This window comes from Leopardus geoffroyi, chromosome A2 (genome assembly GCF_018350155.1).
Source record: "Leopardus geoffroyi isolate Oge1 chromosome A2, O.geoffroyi_Oge1_pat1.0, whole genome shotgun sequence".
Taxonomy (NCBI): Eukaryota; Metazoa; Chordata; class Mammalia; order Carnivora; family Felidae; genus Leopardus; species Leopardus geoffroyi.
In genome coordinates, this window is record NC_059331.1 from 126,676,675 (window position 1) to 126,694,576 (window position 17,902).

A 17,902-nucleotide genomic window follows, 5' to 3' on the forward strand; every position below is an offset into this window, starting at 1 on the left:
ATATTCTTAATAAAACATAAGTTTATTAGATTTGCCCATAGTCAGCAGTGGTGATCTTGCTGGTCTTGTCATTCATGGACCCAAAGGGTTTCATGGCTTCCACAACATTCATATCCTCTTTCACCTTGCCAAAGGCTTGCCATCCAACCACTTGCCATCCAACATGCTTGCCATCCAACCACTCAGTATTGGCAGTGCAGATGAAAAACTGGGAAGCGTTTGCGTTGGGTCTAGCACTTGCCATGGATAAGATGCCAGGACCCATGTGCTTCAAGGTGAAATTTTCATCATCAAATTTCTCCCCCTAGATGGACTTGCCACCAGTGCCATTATGGCATAGAAAGTCACCATCCTGGCACATACATCCTAGAATAATCCTGTGAAAGCAGGGACCTTTATAACCAAATCCTTTCTCTCCAGTGCTCAGAGCATGTAAGTTCTCTGCTGTCTTTGGTACTTTATCTGCAAGCAGCTCGAAAGAGATGGCAGCCCAAGGGTTCGCTGTCCATCGCAATGTCAGAGAACACAGTGGAGTTGACCATCGCTGGGCAATTCAGGTAGCTCTAGGGCACCAGTGTCTACAAGGCCTAGATATTTCCAATTTTCCTCATGTGCTTGGGTTTTATTCGAGTCTTTACTCCTTTATTCAGTATATGAGTTAAGAAAGAAGCGGTTATGAAGAACCTACAATTTTTTTTCCTTCGTCTTAGAAATTTCTGTAATTTTTACGTCTAGAAAAAAATGACATCCCTTCATTCATATGACATCCCCTCATTGTTGTAAGCCCCAACAACCAGAATGAATCTTACCTTTCTTGAGAGTCATTATAAAACTATCAACCTAGACAGAAATAGTAAGGTTAATATTTTGACATCAGTTATTTAGGCTAAAGGTGCCTATTAAGCTAACTGCTAGATTCTTTAACTTGTGCTGTATTCATGGATAATTATAGTATTATTTTTAATTTATTTAACCTTGTATTATGTATATCTTGAAGTTATTTATATTTTCGTAAAAATTAACTATATATTTGGTGTGTTATACCAAACTTGACATGGACAGTCAAAGGAGCATATGTCAATCTTAGTGGAAGTTGTGTCCTACCTTCCTCCATTCCTGCCTCCTACCTCAATCAGAAGTACTATAAAAAAGTCATTACCTAGGATGTTTTTGGAATATGGTTTACGGAAAGGTACCCCTTACACTTAGGCTGATTGATATATGAGTGAATAAATTGGAAATACTTTTTGTGGGTCCCTTTTATGTTAAGATACATTGTGATTAAGTTTTCTTTTTATTAACAGATTTCTACTTTTTATAGGTGTATGATTTATTTTTGGGTCATTAATTAATTATTGACTTAATAAATGTTTACACCTAACTTCTTTTATGCTTTATTGTACTGAAGCAGCAATTTATAATCCAACTTGAATGTTTCTTTCATGACTAGCTTTTGGTGTCTAGGAATATGTTACTGTTAAAAGTGGAGAATATTGTATTAGATAAATTACTTTTAAAGAACACAGATTGTAGAATTACAGATCTAAAAAGAATCCTTGGAAACTTTAGTCTACTTTGATAGAGAACAAAATGAAGACAAAGAACTTATTCTAATTGGGAGTCTTTATAGTATGTTTTCTAACGTTACTTCTTTGTTCCACCAAGAACTGCTTGCTTAAAGCAAGTTTGATTATAGTATTGGTTGAATATTTAAGGTTGATAAAGTGACTGAATTTAACACATTTCCTCCCCACCATTTCTTTTAGGTGAATCTGGACTGGGGAAGTCAACATTAATCAACTCATTATTCCTCACAGATTTATATTCTCCAGAGTATCCAGGTCCATCTCATAGAATAAAAAAGACTGTACAGGTATGTATGCTATAATTGATGATAAGCTGGAGTAATAGTAATACACTCAAAACACATGCTATAACTTTTATTATGCTTCCCTAGAGATACGTTTTATATTTGGTCTCAGCCGATATAAAGTGGTAAATATGATGGTTGGTTAAAAGGAGAGAGAGCGAGCACAGGTAATTAGAGAAATTGTCTTGATTAGACCTTCTAAATTTGTCCCTAGGAGTCTCCTAGAGATTATACTGGGATGTAGTAAATAACACCCTGGAGTTATGCTGTCTAACATGGTAGCTACTTGCCATATCTAGCTATTTTGAGTTTGAATAAAATTAATTAAAATTTAAAATTCAGTTTCTTAGTTACACCAGCCACATTTCAAGTACTCAATAGACATATGTGGCAGGTGGTTACCATTTTGGGAAATATAGGTGTATTTCCACTATTGCATAATGTTCTGTTGGACAGTGTAGAGAAAACATGATTTGTGGAGAAGCCATTATTATTTAATATTGTGTTCTGTATTAGTGGCGTAGTACCACATGATAGATGAATGGTAGTAGCAATTTGTTATGTCGTACTTCACAGTCTTTAATGTGCATTCAGGTCACCTTGGGGAGCTTGTTAAATTTAGTCCCTGTGTTAGTAGGTTTGAGGTGGACTGAGATTTTGCATTTCTGACAAAATCTTAGGTGATGCTGATACTGCTGACCCATAGACCACACTTCATATGATAGAATAATCTAGGCTCCAGATCTGTACTGTTCAGTACAGTAGCCAGTAGCCACATGTGCTTGTTGAGCTCTTAAAATGTAGATAGTCCAAATGGAGATGTTATGCAGTATAAAATACATCCCAGGTTTTGACAGTTTAGTATGTAAAAAAGAATATAAAGGATCCCATTAATAATTGTTTACATTTTGCAATGATAATATTTTGGTTATATTAAAGTACATTAATTTCACTTGTTAATTTTAAAATGGCTCCTGAAAGTTTTAAGTTACTTACACGGCTCACATTACGTTTTTGTTGGACAGCACTCCTCTAAACTATTGAGTGAAGAAATTGTTGGTGGATTGATGGCAGTAGTAATACATAGCACATAAGCAAAGAGGAAAGGAATGAACAATTCTGGCTGGAGCAGGCTTTATTAAGGCTGGGGCTGGATTTGAAGGATTGGTAGTGATTAGCCTAATGCATAAGGTAGAAGGACAGCCTAGAGTTTCTGGATAGAAACTCATGTATATCATACTATAAGATGCAGTTTAGTAATTAGATCCCCAAGAAGTAATTCTGTGAAATGAATCTTGTTTCTTTTTTTTTTTTTTTTACAGTTTTTCTCTGTTTCAAGATTTTTTTTCTGTATCCTTCCTAGAGCTTGAAATTTCACATTACTTACAAAAATGTGTTCTGAAAACTTGACACTAAATTGTTTATTTATTTGATGATCAGTGTTGGCCATTTCAACCCTAAGCAAGAAGAGAAACTTTTAATTTAGGTGTTTAAACTCGAGATAAAGAAACTGTGTATGTAGAAATGTTAAAGGAGCCCCTCAGTGTAGATTCCTAAGTTCAAAAATATTTAGTCTAAAATATGTTGGATCTTAATGCTCATGTACCTGCCAGTAGTGTTTTTGGTAATTCCTGCTGGTAAGGAAATTTTCTGAATCCTCTTTGTAGTTCTGGCATGTTGTGTAATGCCAAGTTCACATTAGTAAGTCATTAACGTCTTCCAGGTACTATTCCAAGCAATTTAGGTGCATTAACTTATTTAATTCTTACAACGACTTTAACAGGTAAGTAGTAGTATTACCCCCATTGTATAAATGTGGAAATTTAGGTATGGATATGGCCATATCCCCGAGATCACGTAGTTAGAGTGACAGAACTAGGGTACAAATCTAAACAGTCTGGTTTAGTATGTATCCTATCAAGCTATGCTGTCCCTATACTACTGATACTTAGTACATGCTGGTTTCATAGGTTAACCAGTTCTTAACAGGTCAGTTAGCTTTCCTTTACTGCATCTCCCTTTTTAATAACGTTTCATCCAGCAAATTGTCAGGTGTTTTTTTGTTTGTTTTTTATTTTTTCACCTTTTTCTCTAAAAATCTTACATAAGGAAATAGCTTTCCCAATTAGGCAATTTAGACAAAATTATTTGGTCAGAGGGGCACCTGGGTGGCTCAGTTGGTTGAGCATCCAACTCGTGATTTCGGCTCAGGTCATGGTCCCAGGATTGTGGTATCGAGCCCCGCATTAGACCCTGTGCTGAGACTGGAGCTTGCTTTAGATTCTCTCTGTTCCTCTCTCTCTGCCCTTCCCCTGCTCACGTGTGTGTTCTGTCTCTCAAAAAAATGATCAGTGAAGTCCTCTCTTCATCATAATTATTAATATATGAAAGTAGTTAAAATAACATAGAAAATGCCTCTATAAGCTATAAGGCTGATTGATCTGATGCTAACTGGTAAGGGATACTTAAGAGAAGGGATTTTTTGTTTTTTATGTTTTAAATCTCAAATGGTACACCATAATGTTTGCTGTTACTTGTAAGGTTTGAATTTGCAGTCTGGACGCTGGAGGGTATTGACTTCCCTTTAAATTTTAGGCTTGAAATTCCAATAAACTACTGGTGGGTGGTTGATCGAAGCCAATCAACTCATGAAAATTTTGTGCCTTACCATGTTTTATTTTATTTTGTTTAATAAAGAGAGAAGAACAATATTTTAGCTTGCTTGATTCATACAATGTAGTGATTTTTGCCAGTGTCTGAACAGATGAAAGTATCAGCATTTGCAATCTCAGAAATTCAACACATAGAAAGAAATCTAGCTTGTCATACTCTGTAGTGAAGTATTTGCTCAAATAGTGAGAAATTGCTTGTGATGTAGTTATGACTGTGCTTATTCTGTAATGGTCCACATATTGCAAAATGGATATTAAATAGGATTCATTGTCAAACTGTCATCAGTGATTCTCCTTATTGTAAGACTGAATATTTTTTCTTTTTCCTTTTTATTATATCTTCTCAGTTTTATGCAGTGAGCATGCTTTTATAATTTTTTTAAAAAATGCCTTTCAGAAAAGAATATAATACCAAAAGATAAAAAGTAGCTCTGGGGAATAAGATTCATATTAAGAATTGGTTCTCAGTTCAGCAAAATCTCTCCCCTAAAAGTTCTTATGCCAAAAATAAATTTGCCAAACAAATCAGCAAGTTTATCAAAAATACTGACAGACTATGTGGTATCGTCTACCCTAAACCAGTTGCTTAGACCAAAAAACTTGGAGCCATCCTTAACTCCTTTTTACTCTCTACTTCCGCATGCTGTCCATCAATAAATCCTGTTACTTCTGCTTTCATAATATATCCACAATCCTACCACTTTCCTAGTACCACTCCTATCCAGGCTCCATCATTTTTCTTTCTAGATATAACAACCTAATTCACTTCTCTGACTGTGATCGTCGGCCACTGCCCCAATCTTTTTAACAAAACAGTAAGAATCTTCTCACAATGTAAATCAGATCCTTTTGAACCTCTGTTCAAAACTCTTCAGTGGCTTTCCATCTCAGAGCAAGGCTGGAGTCCTTACAGTATCTAGAGGACCTTACAAGATTTGCCCTCCCCCCTCTCTGTAACCTATTTCCCGCACTTTTCCTTTCCACTTTTGGCTTATTCTGCTCTGACTAAACCAACATCCTTGCTGTTCTTTGAACAGGCCAATCCTACTTTCTACCTCAGGGCTCTTCCACATCTTGTTTCTCTGCCTTCAGTGTTCTTCCCTGAGATTTCCTGATGGCTTGCTCCCTAACTTTCATCAATTCTCTGCATAAATGCTGCTTTTTCAGTGAGGCCTTGTCTGGCCACCCTATAAACTCCTTCTGGGCCCTACCTTGGCTCTAAATGTATTAAGTTCTGTGAAGGTAGCAACTTCATCTTATTCACTGTAAGCTCATTTCTTAGAACTGCATCTGAAAACTGCATCCAGTATTAATGAATGATTGAACAAACAATTTAAAAAATGTATATGACTTAGTGTTTAGTTGGGATATTTTGAATTTCAGGATCTTTGAAGTTTTGTTAATCTTTTCTTCTTGGTTCATGATGTTTTATAAATCACTATTTAGAAAAAGTGAAATAATTTTAAATTTGAGAATTTTTGAGGTTTTTAATTTGACAATTATTTTATTGTTTTTTAAAAAATTTTTTCAATGTTTATTTATCTTAGAGAGAGACAGAGAGAGACAGAGTGCGAGCGGAGGAGAGGCAGAGAGAGGGGGAGACACAGAATCCAAAACAGGCTCCAGGTTCTGAGCTGTCTGCACAGAGCCCGACGCTGGCCCGAACTCACAAACCAGGAGATCATGACCCGAGCCGAAGGCAGACGCTTAACCAACTGACCCACCCAGGCGCCCCAATATGACAATTTTTTTTTAAAGTTTTGTTGGTTATTTTCATTTTTTTCTTGAGCAGAATTTTTAAAAATTATTAAGTTAATATGTGGCTTTACACAAAAAGGCATAAATTTTAACTTAAAGCTTGATGAACTTTTGTATATGTATCCATATATCCAGGTAATTACCACCTAGATTAAGATATTATAGTACATTTCTAGCACCCCAGAAGGCTTCCTTGTGCCTCTCAGTATTATACCAAACCCCAAATATAAATAGCTTTCTGACTTCTGTTTCCATAGATTAATTTTGCCTGTTCTTGAATTTCATTTAGACGCTATACTCTTTTGTGTCTGATTTTTTTCACTGAAGACTATATCTGTGGTATTTGTCCATGTTGTGTACTGTAGTTTTCATTGTTGTATAATATACCATTGAATGAATATATCTCAAATTATATTCTATTGTAGGTAAGCATTTGGGTTTTCTTTCTTTTTTTTTTTTTTGTTTTTACCAATATGAATATTTTTGTACATTGTTTTAGTGGACCTAGGGACTCATTTCTGTTGTGTGTCTGTGCATATTAATATAAAGGTATTTTATTGTTTCAGTTAATTTGCTTTCATATAAGATTGAACATGTCTTCTGTACTTATTAACTGTTCAGATTTCATTGAAGTGTTTTGACCATCTTAATATTTCCTATCTTTTTCTCTTTGATTTGGAGGAGTTTCTTATCTAGATAATTGTCCCTTATATTTCATACATTCAGGATAATTTCTCTCAGGCCAGCATCTGTTAAAGACAGTGCGAGAGGCGCTTTGTTAGAATTCTTTTTACATTTGCCTGTCTCCAAAATAATTCTGTTTAAACTCACTTTACCTTCTCTTAAGGTAACATTTTGAAAGTGTTCTCTTCTATTGTGAACATCTTCCCAACTCTCTGTCTCTCTCTGAAAACAAAAGAGTAATCAGGGCTTGAGAGTATCTACAGTAAGATTTTTAAAACAAAGTCCTGTGTACTACCATTGAATTTCCTTTTTACCAAAAGTAAGACCTATCACATCTGAGAACTAGTTGGATTCTCACTAGAATCCCAGAGAAGTACCCTTTCCTGACTGCACCATGGAAGTATTCCTTGATATACTGGAAACAAGTTCAAGATCCTCTAAACTCTTTTCTTCACTTACCCAGGAGAGAACATAACATGTTCTGAGTCATTCAGTGGATTTAGAAAATAGAATATAGTTTTCTTTTACAGTTGAATGACTCTTCACCAAGTCCAAAAATGTAGCAGATAATCTCCTTTGGAAGCTCATAAATTCTTTCATTGGAGACTGGTCAGAAGTATTACATCTCAGCCCAGACATTTAAGACCAGGAGAAACATAAAATCATGAGTTTCAAAAAACAAATGTCTACAATTTCCCTGACCTGAAAGCTGTTTGGACCACTTCCAACTGTCAAAAAAAAAAAACAAAAAAAACAAAAAACAACAAAAATCCTGTGATGTAGCCAAATAGGGAGTGAAACTTTAATAAAGACCGTGATCTCATAATCTCCTCCCTGAGTATTTTTTACTTATAAGAGACTTGTATCATTAATGAGAAATTCCTTCACGTTTGCAGTCTTGGAATGAAGGAGAAGCTGTCTACATTGGACAGAGAGATGGTTCTGAGCTTCCTCTGTATCAAAGGTTCTGATTTGAATGAAGTTTTCAATATTAAATAGAAGTCCTTTGGGATTGATTCCCAGTGTGCTGTCGTGAGCCTCAGGACTCTGGCTCTGCAGCTCCAAATGTGAGCCAACACTCTAGTTCCAGAGTTCTTTATACCAGTGGTTTCCAGACTTGAGAGTCCATCACTGGAAGACTTGCTAAAACAGCTTACTGAGTCCCTCTCCCCAGAGTTTGCTCTTCAGTGGGTTTGAGGCAGGACTCAGAGAATTCATACTTCTAATAAGTTCCCAGACTATGCAGCTTCCAGTCAGGATACTACGCTTTGAGAATGAGTGCTCTGTAGTCTTTCTAGCCTGATACAGACTGATTTCATCCTGTATTTCTGGGAAGATTTTAGAGAGGGTACTGTTTATCCTTAGTTCTTTCAGAATATTTCACATTGAATGAAATAGTACCATATTTTCTGTTTTTATTCATATATTTTTTTGTTAATAGACTGATTAAAATGAAGTGATAGAAAAAATTGAATGCTTGTTCCACTTCATGTTCCAATCTCAAATATAGGTCCTTAGATTAACAAAGTTTTAAGAAAAATATTACATACAGTGATGCATGTACAGTAGTAACTTTTATAATATTGTTATATTTGAAAATTTTTGGATCATATGTCAAGTCAGTTGAAAGGTTGCCAGCTATCTCCAAGGGAAAAACTGCCCTTTATTCTGGGACTAAATCAGTTCTAGTTTCTTTTGTGAAATGAGAGTGTTAGATTTTTTTTTTTTTTTTTTTTAAGTTCTTAGTTGGCAACCTTATATTGGTCCCCTTTAAAATTTTTTTCTTGGGGCAGGGAGTGCCTGGGTGGCTCATTCAGTTAAGTGGCTACTTCCACTCAGGTCATGATCTTGTGGTTTGTGAGTTTGAGCTCCACATCGGGCTCTGGGCTGACAGCTCAGAGCCTGGAGACTGCTTCAGATTCTGTGTCTCCCTCTTTCTCTGCTCCTCCCCTGCTCACACTCAATCAGTCTCTCTCTCTCTCTCTCTCTCTCTCTCTCTCTCTGTCTCTCTCTCTCTCTCAAAAATAAATAAACATTAAAAAAATTAAAACTTTTTTCTTGGGGTGCCTGGGTGGCTCAGTCAGTTAAGCATCTGACTCTTAATTTCAGCTCAGGTCCTGATCTTGCGATTTGTGAGATCAAGCCCCATGGGCTCTGTGCTGACAGTGTGGAGCCTGGTTGGGATTCATTCATTCTCATTCTGTCTCTCTCCCCTCAACCCACTCAAGTGTGTGTGCATACACTGTCTCTCAAATAAACTTAAAAAACCCTTGTTTTTCTTGGTTTGGAAAGTCCTAAAAATCACTATTGCAAATTAAATGGCTACAAAAATTTTAGAGGTGAAAACAGGTGAAAGCAATGAATCCTATCCTATCCCTAGGATAACATTTTATAGACTCCTTGAGACATTTTTATAAAGCCCAATTAGGAAACTGTCTTGTTGGTGTTGGTCCAATATTGATAGTTTTTTAAAGCATTCACGGGACAGACATTTGAATATCTTACTCCAGGTTTGGGGGCTACAGTGATGATGGACACGATCAAATTTCTTAACGATCTCGCAATCACATGATTTAGTGAGAATATTGCTGCTGTAATGTGTAATAGAGGTTACCTTGGCAAGGTAGATTTTAGTGAAGTAGTAGGAATGGAGGGCAAGATGGCAGTGGATTGAAAAGGGATAGTAAATGAGGTCGTGAAGATGGGATGGCTGTGAAGAAAAGGACAAGAGGGAATACCTGGAGGTTGAGTGTAGGTTACTGAGAGAGTTGTTTGGTTTTTATTTCCAAAAAAGACCTGAGAATGTTTATATCCAATGGAGAATCAATCCCTAAGAGATGAGAGGTTGAAAATAAACTGGAAATAGTCTAAATGGTTGTCAATATGACTCTGAAATGAAGTGATCACATCCCTGGTATATACTGAGAAATGAGCCTCAGGAAGAAAGGGATCTGTTCATCGGAACAGAAGGAAAGACTGTTGCATCAAACAAATAGAGGATGCTCTTGTCTTCATCTAGAGATGAGGTACTTTGCTGAGCGTGGTTGGAGAGATAGTAACGTAGAGCTAGAGAAGAGCCATTCTGGGAAATGAAAGAGGCATGGGACTAGTGAGCACATAAAAGCATCATTGGATAGCAGGGAAATTCCTGTCAAATTGAAGTTCATAAATTTTGTGTAACAAAGATATCGGGGCTGGAAAGGAAAAAGAAATAAAGGGTTTAGGAGGGGGGTTGCTAATAGAAAATGAAAAGGACAAGACATTTAAGATCTCAATTTAAGGAGGTGCAGGGGATTGAGGTGTAGTGATTTAGTGTAGCAGGCAGAATTCGAATCTTTGGATCAACTTTATTAATAAACTAGGTTTGGGTCTTGATGAGAAGTAGTCTTTAGGCATAACTATTCTACTATTGGTCATTGCCTCTTAGTTTCTTGTGGAACATAATGAAGTATCTAAGATGATACTTATCTTCTTATCCATTAAATAGAGTAGGTAGTGTTTGTGTTTGAGTAAGTGGAGTATCTCAGGCTGTTTAAGTCTCTTGTTCCACGTCTCTGCAGAGCTTTGGCTGTAATGCCACCTCCTGAGCAAGTTTAGGTATAGAGGTAACTCCTGACAAAATTTTAACCCTCTCCTTGAAATTTAATACAGTTAATTGAGTAAACACTTTTTATTTACCTTAACAAATAGCTCTTAAACATTGGTTAGAAAACTTCAGTTATTTAGCAGTCTTTTAAAAATGAAAGAAATGAAGCTATGGAAACACTGAAGGTTTGAGTTTGTTGTTGTTTTTTTTCCCTCAGATTGGAAAACTGAACAATATTAGAAAAAAGAGTGCCTTACATTTCTGGGAGTTAGGAGTCCAAAAGAGGCCTCAGTAAATTAATTATACATAAACAATATAATGGGCTTTAGTTTTGTTTTTCAGAAAGAAACATAATTGAAAATGCCCTTGATTCATTCCTTCAGCATTAAATTATGCATTTAATGTTAGAGAACTTTTGAGTGATGCCATAAAATGTGCTTATGTGACCTGCTTAAGTAAAGTGCATGGGAAAATGGCCATTTGGAATAGATTTCTTAAGAAAAGTTTGAAATTCCTGAACTTGAACTAATTTGTTTTCCATGGATCCCATGAGGATACTTGCAAAACCAGATGATAGGATACAGTCAGATCCTGTGAATGGCACTAGTTTACAGTTATGTTTTCTGGATCTCTTCCATATGTTGCCTTCTTTGTATTTGACCATGTATGGATACAAAGAATTTCATAGGCCAGAAAAGTGGCTTTTATAAACAGACTCTTTAAAGTACAGATCTTAATTTTTCTTATGTCCATAAACAATTAAGTTGTTAAACTGATTATAAAAATAAAAAGGAAACAACGGTCTTAAAATATAAGCTGGTATGGTGTGTGATTAGTATACAACCTATTACTGAAGATAGAAATGGCCTTTGCTTAGTAACAAGGGAACCAAAAGTGGTTTGGGATAAAATTGGGGAGATGATTCATGTAGAACAATTATATCCTGCATCAATTTCTAATATATAGTACTATGTCATTTAAAAGAATTATTAAGTAAAGGGTAGTATGATTACTTTGGGTAGTTCTGCTTCAGTGACCATTAATGAATAACCTATTTTTATGACGGAGAGGGAAGCCAATTCAAGATTATTCAAGATGTTGCATTTGACCAGATTGTCCTTTAAAAAAAAATTTATATAATGACAAATAACTAGATTGTCCTTTAACTAGAGGACAACCATTTTTTATTTTTATAAGATATGAACTTTGTAAGCCACATAACACATCTTTTTTTTTTTTTTTTTTTTTTTTTTTAGTTTTGATAATCTAACACTGATGAGTCTGATTATTTCCTCATTTTGCCTTCCTCATAAGAGTAACCTGGTATCAAACTACCGGTATTATCTTAGCTATGTGGTATGAAACAGTGGTCTCCTATGCAGTGCACATCCATTGTTGGTACTGAAAATGGTCAGAAAGCATTAAGAACCCTATTTATTGATGTTTACTTTTTTAATCTAGAGAGAATTAATACTGTTAATACTTATTAACAGATTTCCAATTGTATATATTTGGTAGATAAATAAATACATTTGGGATGTTCAAATTTTTCACCAATAGTTCTACAAGGATTAAAGCAGTTTAGTAAAGAGCATTGGTATAAAAGATAAGACCTTTGCATCTTATTTATCTAAAAGATTAGAAGTCCCTCCATAGACATGCATATCCAAATCTCAGGCAGTGTTTTCAGTGTTAACAGTTTTTTTACATGACTTTTTTTTAACAAAATAACTTGATTGCTATCGACCTGCACTGTCCAATCCAGTGTCACTAAGCTACATGTGGCTATTTAAGCTAATTCAAATTAAATAAACATTCAGCTCCTCAGTTGCTCTAGTCATGTTTCAAGGGCTAAGTAGCCACATGGGCAAGCATCTAATGTATTGGACAGTGAGGGTACAGAACATTTGCATCATCTCAGAAGGTTCTATTGGATAGTGCTGCTACAGACTTTCCTACTCAGTAGTCTTAGTCTCAGTTCCTTGGTCTCTTCATACCTCAGCCAGCCTCTGTAAGAACATGTCAAAAGGGAATGGAAAGACATCATTTCTGTAAGCCTGAAAGGTACACCCAACTTTTTCTATCTAGAAATTAGAAATTTTCCTTTCCATACTCTGTTAGCAGACATAAATAGTTGAAGTTGCTTTTCACATATTGATGATTACATTTTTTCCTTAAGTCTAGAAGTACTTAATTCATACCGTCGTATGGCAATTAATATTTAAAGTTTGAATCTAATTCTTCCCTCTTAAATTAGCCTACCAACGTACCTAGAGCCTCTAGTCCTAGTAAGCCCTTGATGTAAATGTACATTGAGGGGTGCCTGGGTGGCTCAGTCAGTTGAGCGTCCGACTCTTGATTTTGGCTCAGTTCATCATCTCAGGGCTGTGGGATCGAGCTCTATGTTGGTCTCTGTGCTGAGCTCGGAACCTGCTTAAGATTCTCTCTTTCTCTCTCTCTCTCTTTCTCTCTCTCTCTCTTTCTCTCTCTCTCTCTCCCCCCTTCGCTCCCCCTCTCCCCCACTTGTGTATGTGCATGCTCTCTCTCTCTCTAAAAAGATAAATAAAATTAAATTAAAAAAAATAATAAAAGTGTGCATCAGATGAAAGCCTGTGTTTTTCTGGGGTCATTATTCCCCTTTTCTGTTTAAATCCATGTTTACTTTATCTAGCAGCAGCATATGCCCAAGATGAATGACTTACATGTTCTGATGCAGAGTTTGGGGTTACAGAAAATCTTAGATTGTAGGAGGAATTGTTGTTATTGTTCAAGTCTAATACCCTTTCTCAAATAGAACATTCTTACAAATTGTAAAGAGAACCAAAGATTTTAATCAGAGGTAGTAGGATTTTTTTGTTTTTTTTCAGTGCCTGGACCTTTGCTGATCACTTTGGTATAAATGTGAAATATAACATTTGAGAAGAGAGTTGGATCTTAGCCATAACATAAACACAAGTGTAAATAATTATGGTCATACTGAGAAAGATTTGGGAATGTAATAAGTTCACTTGAGCAATTGGTTTGGACCAAACTAGATGGAAATAGTTCAGAAAAGCATTTACTGTAAATGGTAGATTAGATGTACTTGTTTGGTTAATTGCATTTGATTTCTATGAATTACTGAATCATTTAAGCATATTGTTTATTTGTGTTGTTAGACACACATTAGATCATATAGGCATTGTATGGCTTTAGTGACTATTACTATTTTATCAGTTCCCATTTTCCTTCTTTATGTCAACTATAAGCCATAAACCCACTACTTACATATGTGCCTTTCTTTCAAGTAACCAGGATTTCTCATATCCACAATAATTGATTTTAAAGAAAATGTGGGTAGATTTAGTTTGCAGAAAATTTCCCAGTTGGTTTTGATTAATGCTCATCTCCCTGCTTCTTACCTTGTAGGAAACCACAGGTGTAATATATGGTATTAATATCTGTGCCAATAATTCTTACAGGTGGAACAGTCCAAAGTTTTAATCAAAGAAGGTGGTGTTCAGTTGCTGCTCACAATAGTTGATACCCCAGGATTTGGAGATGCAGTGGATAATAGTAATTGGTAAGAAGGGTTTGTCATCACTGCTTTATATTGATTGCATTTTGGGTATCGGTGGTTAGACTTTTTCTGCTTAAGATTTTTAAACTTCTCATCTTAGCAGAGGTCACTGAACTTTCTAGTGATATGACTTGAGTTCTTACACCAACTTTGCCACTTACTTGACAATGTTACTTAATTTCTTTGAACTGATTTCCTTTTCTATAAAATGGAGGTAATACCTATCATAGAATTATTTTGAAGACAAATTCTAAAGCAACATGGATACAAGAATTCTCATTATAAGGAAGTTAAAACTTCATTTTCTTCTATAATTTTATCCACTTATTGTATATATTATTTTCTATCCCATCCTAATTTAAATCTGATTTTAAATGTTCCATTTCTCCATAATTCATAAGTTAAGAAAACATCCATGGCATTCTATTTAGAAATAGTATATTATAAACAATATTTTTCTTTGTTTTTGAAGTAAATTTCTGTTAACTTTTAAAACAACTAAGTTCATCATGAAGTTTTTGTATAACTTAATCTTTTAATTTGACATAAAAACCTCTGTACTTAATGCAGATAACATAATTTGGTTGTGTTTTGACGCTAAATAATTAATTTTTTTCTATTTGGAAAGTTCAGAAATAATGAATCAAGATTTATCCAAGGTGATAACTACTTGTTTTTGAATCAGTATATGTAGAATAATTTGAGATATCTTTCACTGGTTTGATTGGTTTTGCCTATTTAAAAATATTGATTACTGTAGAGGTCCTCAGTTGTACATTCATATGTAGAATTGCAACTTAATTATTTTATTTATCTGCTTTTTATAGCTGGCAGCCTGTTATTGACTACATTGATAGTAAATTTGAGGACTACCTAAATGCAGAATCTCGAGTGAACAGACGTCAGATGCCTGATAACAGGGTGCAGTGTTGTTTATACTTCATTGCTCCTTCAGGACATGGGTCAGTACCTTGATACTTCTGATAATCTGCTGTTGTTTATTATGACTGAACTTTGGGGATATATTTTAGTTATCCATATCTCTGTGGAGTACATTTAAATATATCAGTTGTAAAATCCCAAATTCTATACAAAAATGGCTTATAAAAAACACATTGTAAGTCCTAGATAAGTTAATAGTAACCTTCATGCGTAGGCTTTTTTTTTTTTTTTTTTTTTAACCTGTTCATAAGGAGCAGTGTTTCCATCATGGTTTAATGTTTCAATGTGGCTAATTTAGCTTCCTTTTGACCACTCTACCACAAATTGAACTACCAAATAAGGGGAAACAGCTATAAAAATTAGCTTACACAAATTTTAAGAAACTTCAAAGATGCAAAGATGTTTTTACTATGAATCTGATAGAAGAGGTTACAAGAAAGGTTAAGTACCAAAGTTCTTAGTGTGCCATTTCTTTCTTTGCTAAATTTCTTTGGCTTGTGTTTCACCTTAGCTATCACAATCATATTGTTTAAGTTTCATATCATCAGTGCTACTCTTCTACTTATTAGGAGTTAAGGTGTAAGTGTCTTATATTCATCTGATCTGATTATTTTTGTTAATATGGCTAGCTTGTATTCCTTTTTTTATTGTTTGTACTTCCTCTGTCATCTGAGTAGATATATATGTCACTGTCAACTGCAGATGTTTGTAATTACTCTTCTTCAATCTTTTTCTTTAGATAGATGACTCTGTATAGCTCAGCCACCTGATGATCAGAGCCACTATCTCTCTACCAGAAGGAACTGGGATATTATACAGCATCAGACTAAATAGGATTACATCATCTAACACCCAGGTTACAGTCGTATAAACCAGTTGCTTCATGAGAGTACCTTTCTCTTCCCTTTTCTGCTTCTTTCTCGATCTTTTTCCTAGAAAGGCTAATAATGCCCATTATCACTGTCGTGGTTGAGCAACAAGTCTGAATTATGTAGTTTACCATTTTTGCACTGTCAGATTATAGTGACAAATGTTTCTTTTTTTTATTTCTAATATTCTTCTATAGTGTTCTTTGAGGTTTACATATTGTATAAAATTGATTCATCAACTTAAAAGGCTTAAAAAAAAAATCTCAAAAACATAACACACGGGCACCTGGGTGGTTCAGTCAGTTAAGCATCCAGCTTCGGCTCAGGTCATGATCTCGCGGTTTGTGAGTTCAAGCCCCCATTGGGCTCTGTGCTATAGCTCAGAGTCTGGAGCCTGCTTCAAATTCTGTGTCTCCCTCTCTCTCTAACCCCTCCCCTGTTCACACTATGTGTGTCTGTCTCTCAAAAATAAATGAGCGTTCAAAAAAATTTTGTAAAACCTGACACCCTGTATAGCCTTTCTTGAGTACTTGTTAACTTCTTCCTGATATATGTATTAATTAATTTATTTTTTATTCATTCTAGTTAACTTGCTAGGGCTTTTTCCTAGAAGACAACAGAGTAAAATCTTAACTTTTATTTATTTATTTTCATTTTTTTAATCTGCAGTTTAGTCAGTAGAAATTTGTCAGTTTATATCCAGTTTTATTATTTTAGATCTTTTGGACTCTCTCCAAGATTTAGTAATTCTCATGAAACCACATTCCTTCTATCTCTGGGGGAAAGTACATTTCTTAAAATTGCATGGGAAATGAGATTTAAAAAAAATTTTTTTTTTTTAATGATTCAAACAATGTGTGGTAGCTTTGGGCCATTTCATATTTGTGACAAGGGATGGGAGTTCAAAATTTTTATTTTCTAGGTGTAAAAATGTGCTTTTGAATAGTTTCGCATCTTAACTATTTTTAGACATGGAACAAAGTTTTGCCCATTGGTAGGTGCTACTGTGTATTAAGTTAAAGAATAAAACACTGAATTTTATGTAGAGAATTCCTGATCTGCTCACTACAGACTAAAATTGTAGGCAGTCTGAGAGATGAATCAGGGCCTTTCTGTCTTATCTGGGTAGTCCTTTTTGGAGAGGTCCTGTTGTGGAGTAATTATAAATCGGTCCAACATTGTATTTTCAGTGTTCCCCACCTCACCCCACCAAGTATCGTCACTAAACGACTGGTAGTTGCTATTAAGTTTAAAAACTGACTTGGAACTTGAATTTTAAAATGGTATTTTTACCCTTTTGAATATTGATTGCCACTTAAAAAAATCAGTTTCATTCAGTGAGTTTTATATGAAAGGTTTTTTTTCCCTAAGAAATATATGTTTGTGTATATTAAATATTTGTCATTTGCCCTGTAGTCATTTTATTTATTTTGCTGTAGGCTTTGAGGTTCAATAGTTTTCCCCCTCTAATATGGGTTTATCTTCTAGAAATTCTATAAAGGACTTTCCATTGTTTAAAAACAACATTTAAAAATTAAATTTCTTGGAAAAGATGACCTGAAATAAAACTAAACGGACAGAGGAAAAATTTCAACCAGAATGTAATCTACATGTGAACTAAATGTTTTCTGCTGTTGACATTTTGTAAGCTTCTGAAATTTGTATTCTAATTTAAAAGGGCAGAAGGGTTTTATTGGGGCTTTTATAAAGATTTTACCTTTTTTTTCTAAAGTTTAAGTTTTAAACTGATTTAAATGTTCTTCAGCCTTGTTTTATATTTAAGAAGTTGACTTTACCAATTTCCTTGTCATGGTTGTTTTTTAGTGTCTTTCTCTTTAAAAGTTGAGATTATAAATATTCAGCAAGTGCTGTTTTACTGTTAAGTGTAAAGCCTTGTTAGATTTTGATTTTAATATTTTGTATTAAATGCTCTTAAGATGTATTAAAATTTCAGAGTAACTG

At 34.8% G+C, this 17,902-nt stretch overlaps 1 protein-coding gene and 1 pseudogene across 8 annotated transcripts in view; one reads left to right on the forward strand and one right to left on the reverse strand.

Moving 5' to 3' along the window:
* The window catches only part of SEPTIN7 (septin 7), a 120,972-nt gene that overhangs the window by 67,674 nt on the left and 35,396 nt on the right, over nt 1–17,902 (forward strand). For all 8 annotated transcript variants that reach the window (XM_045495298.1, XM_045495297.1, XM_045495303.1 and 5 more), the window contains 3 exons: nt 1,767–1,873; nt 14,032–14,132; nt 14,957–15,091. In XM_045495298.1, the coding sequence (XP_045351254.1) occupies nt 1,767–1,873; nt 14,032–14,132; nt 14,957–15,091 (343 nt within the window). The remainder of the gene's footprint in view (nt 1–1,766; nt 1,874–14,031; nt 14,133–14,956; nt 15,092–17,902) is intronic.
* Nucleotides 11–542, reverse strand: LOC123606695 (annotated as a pseudogene).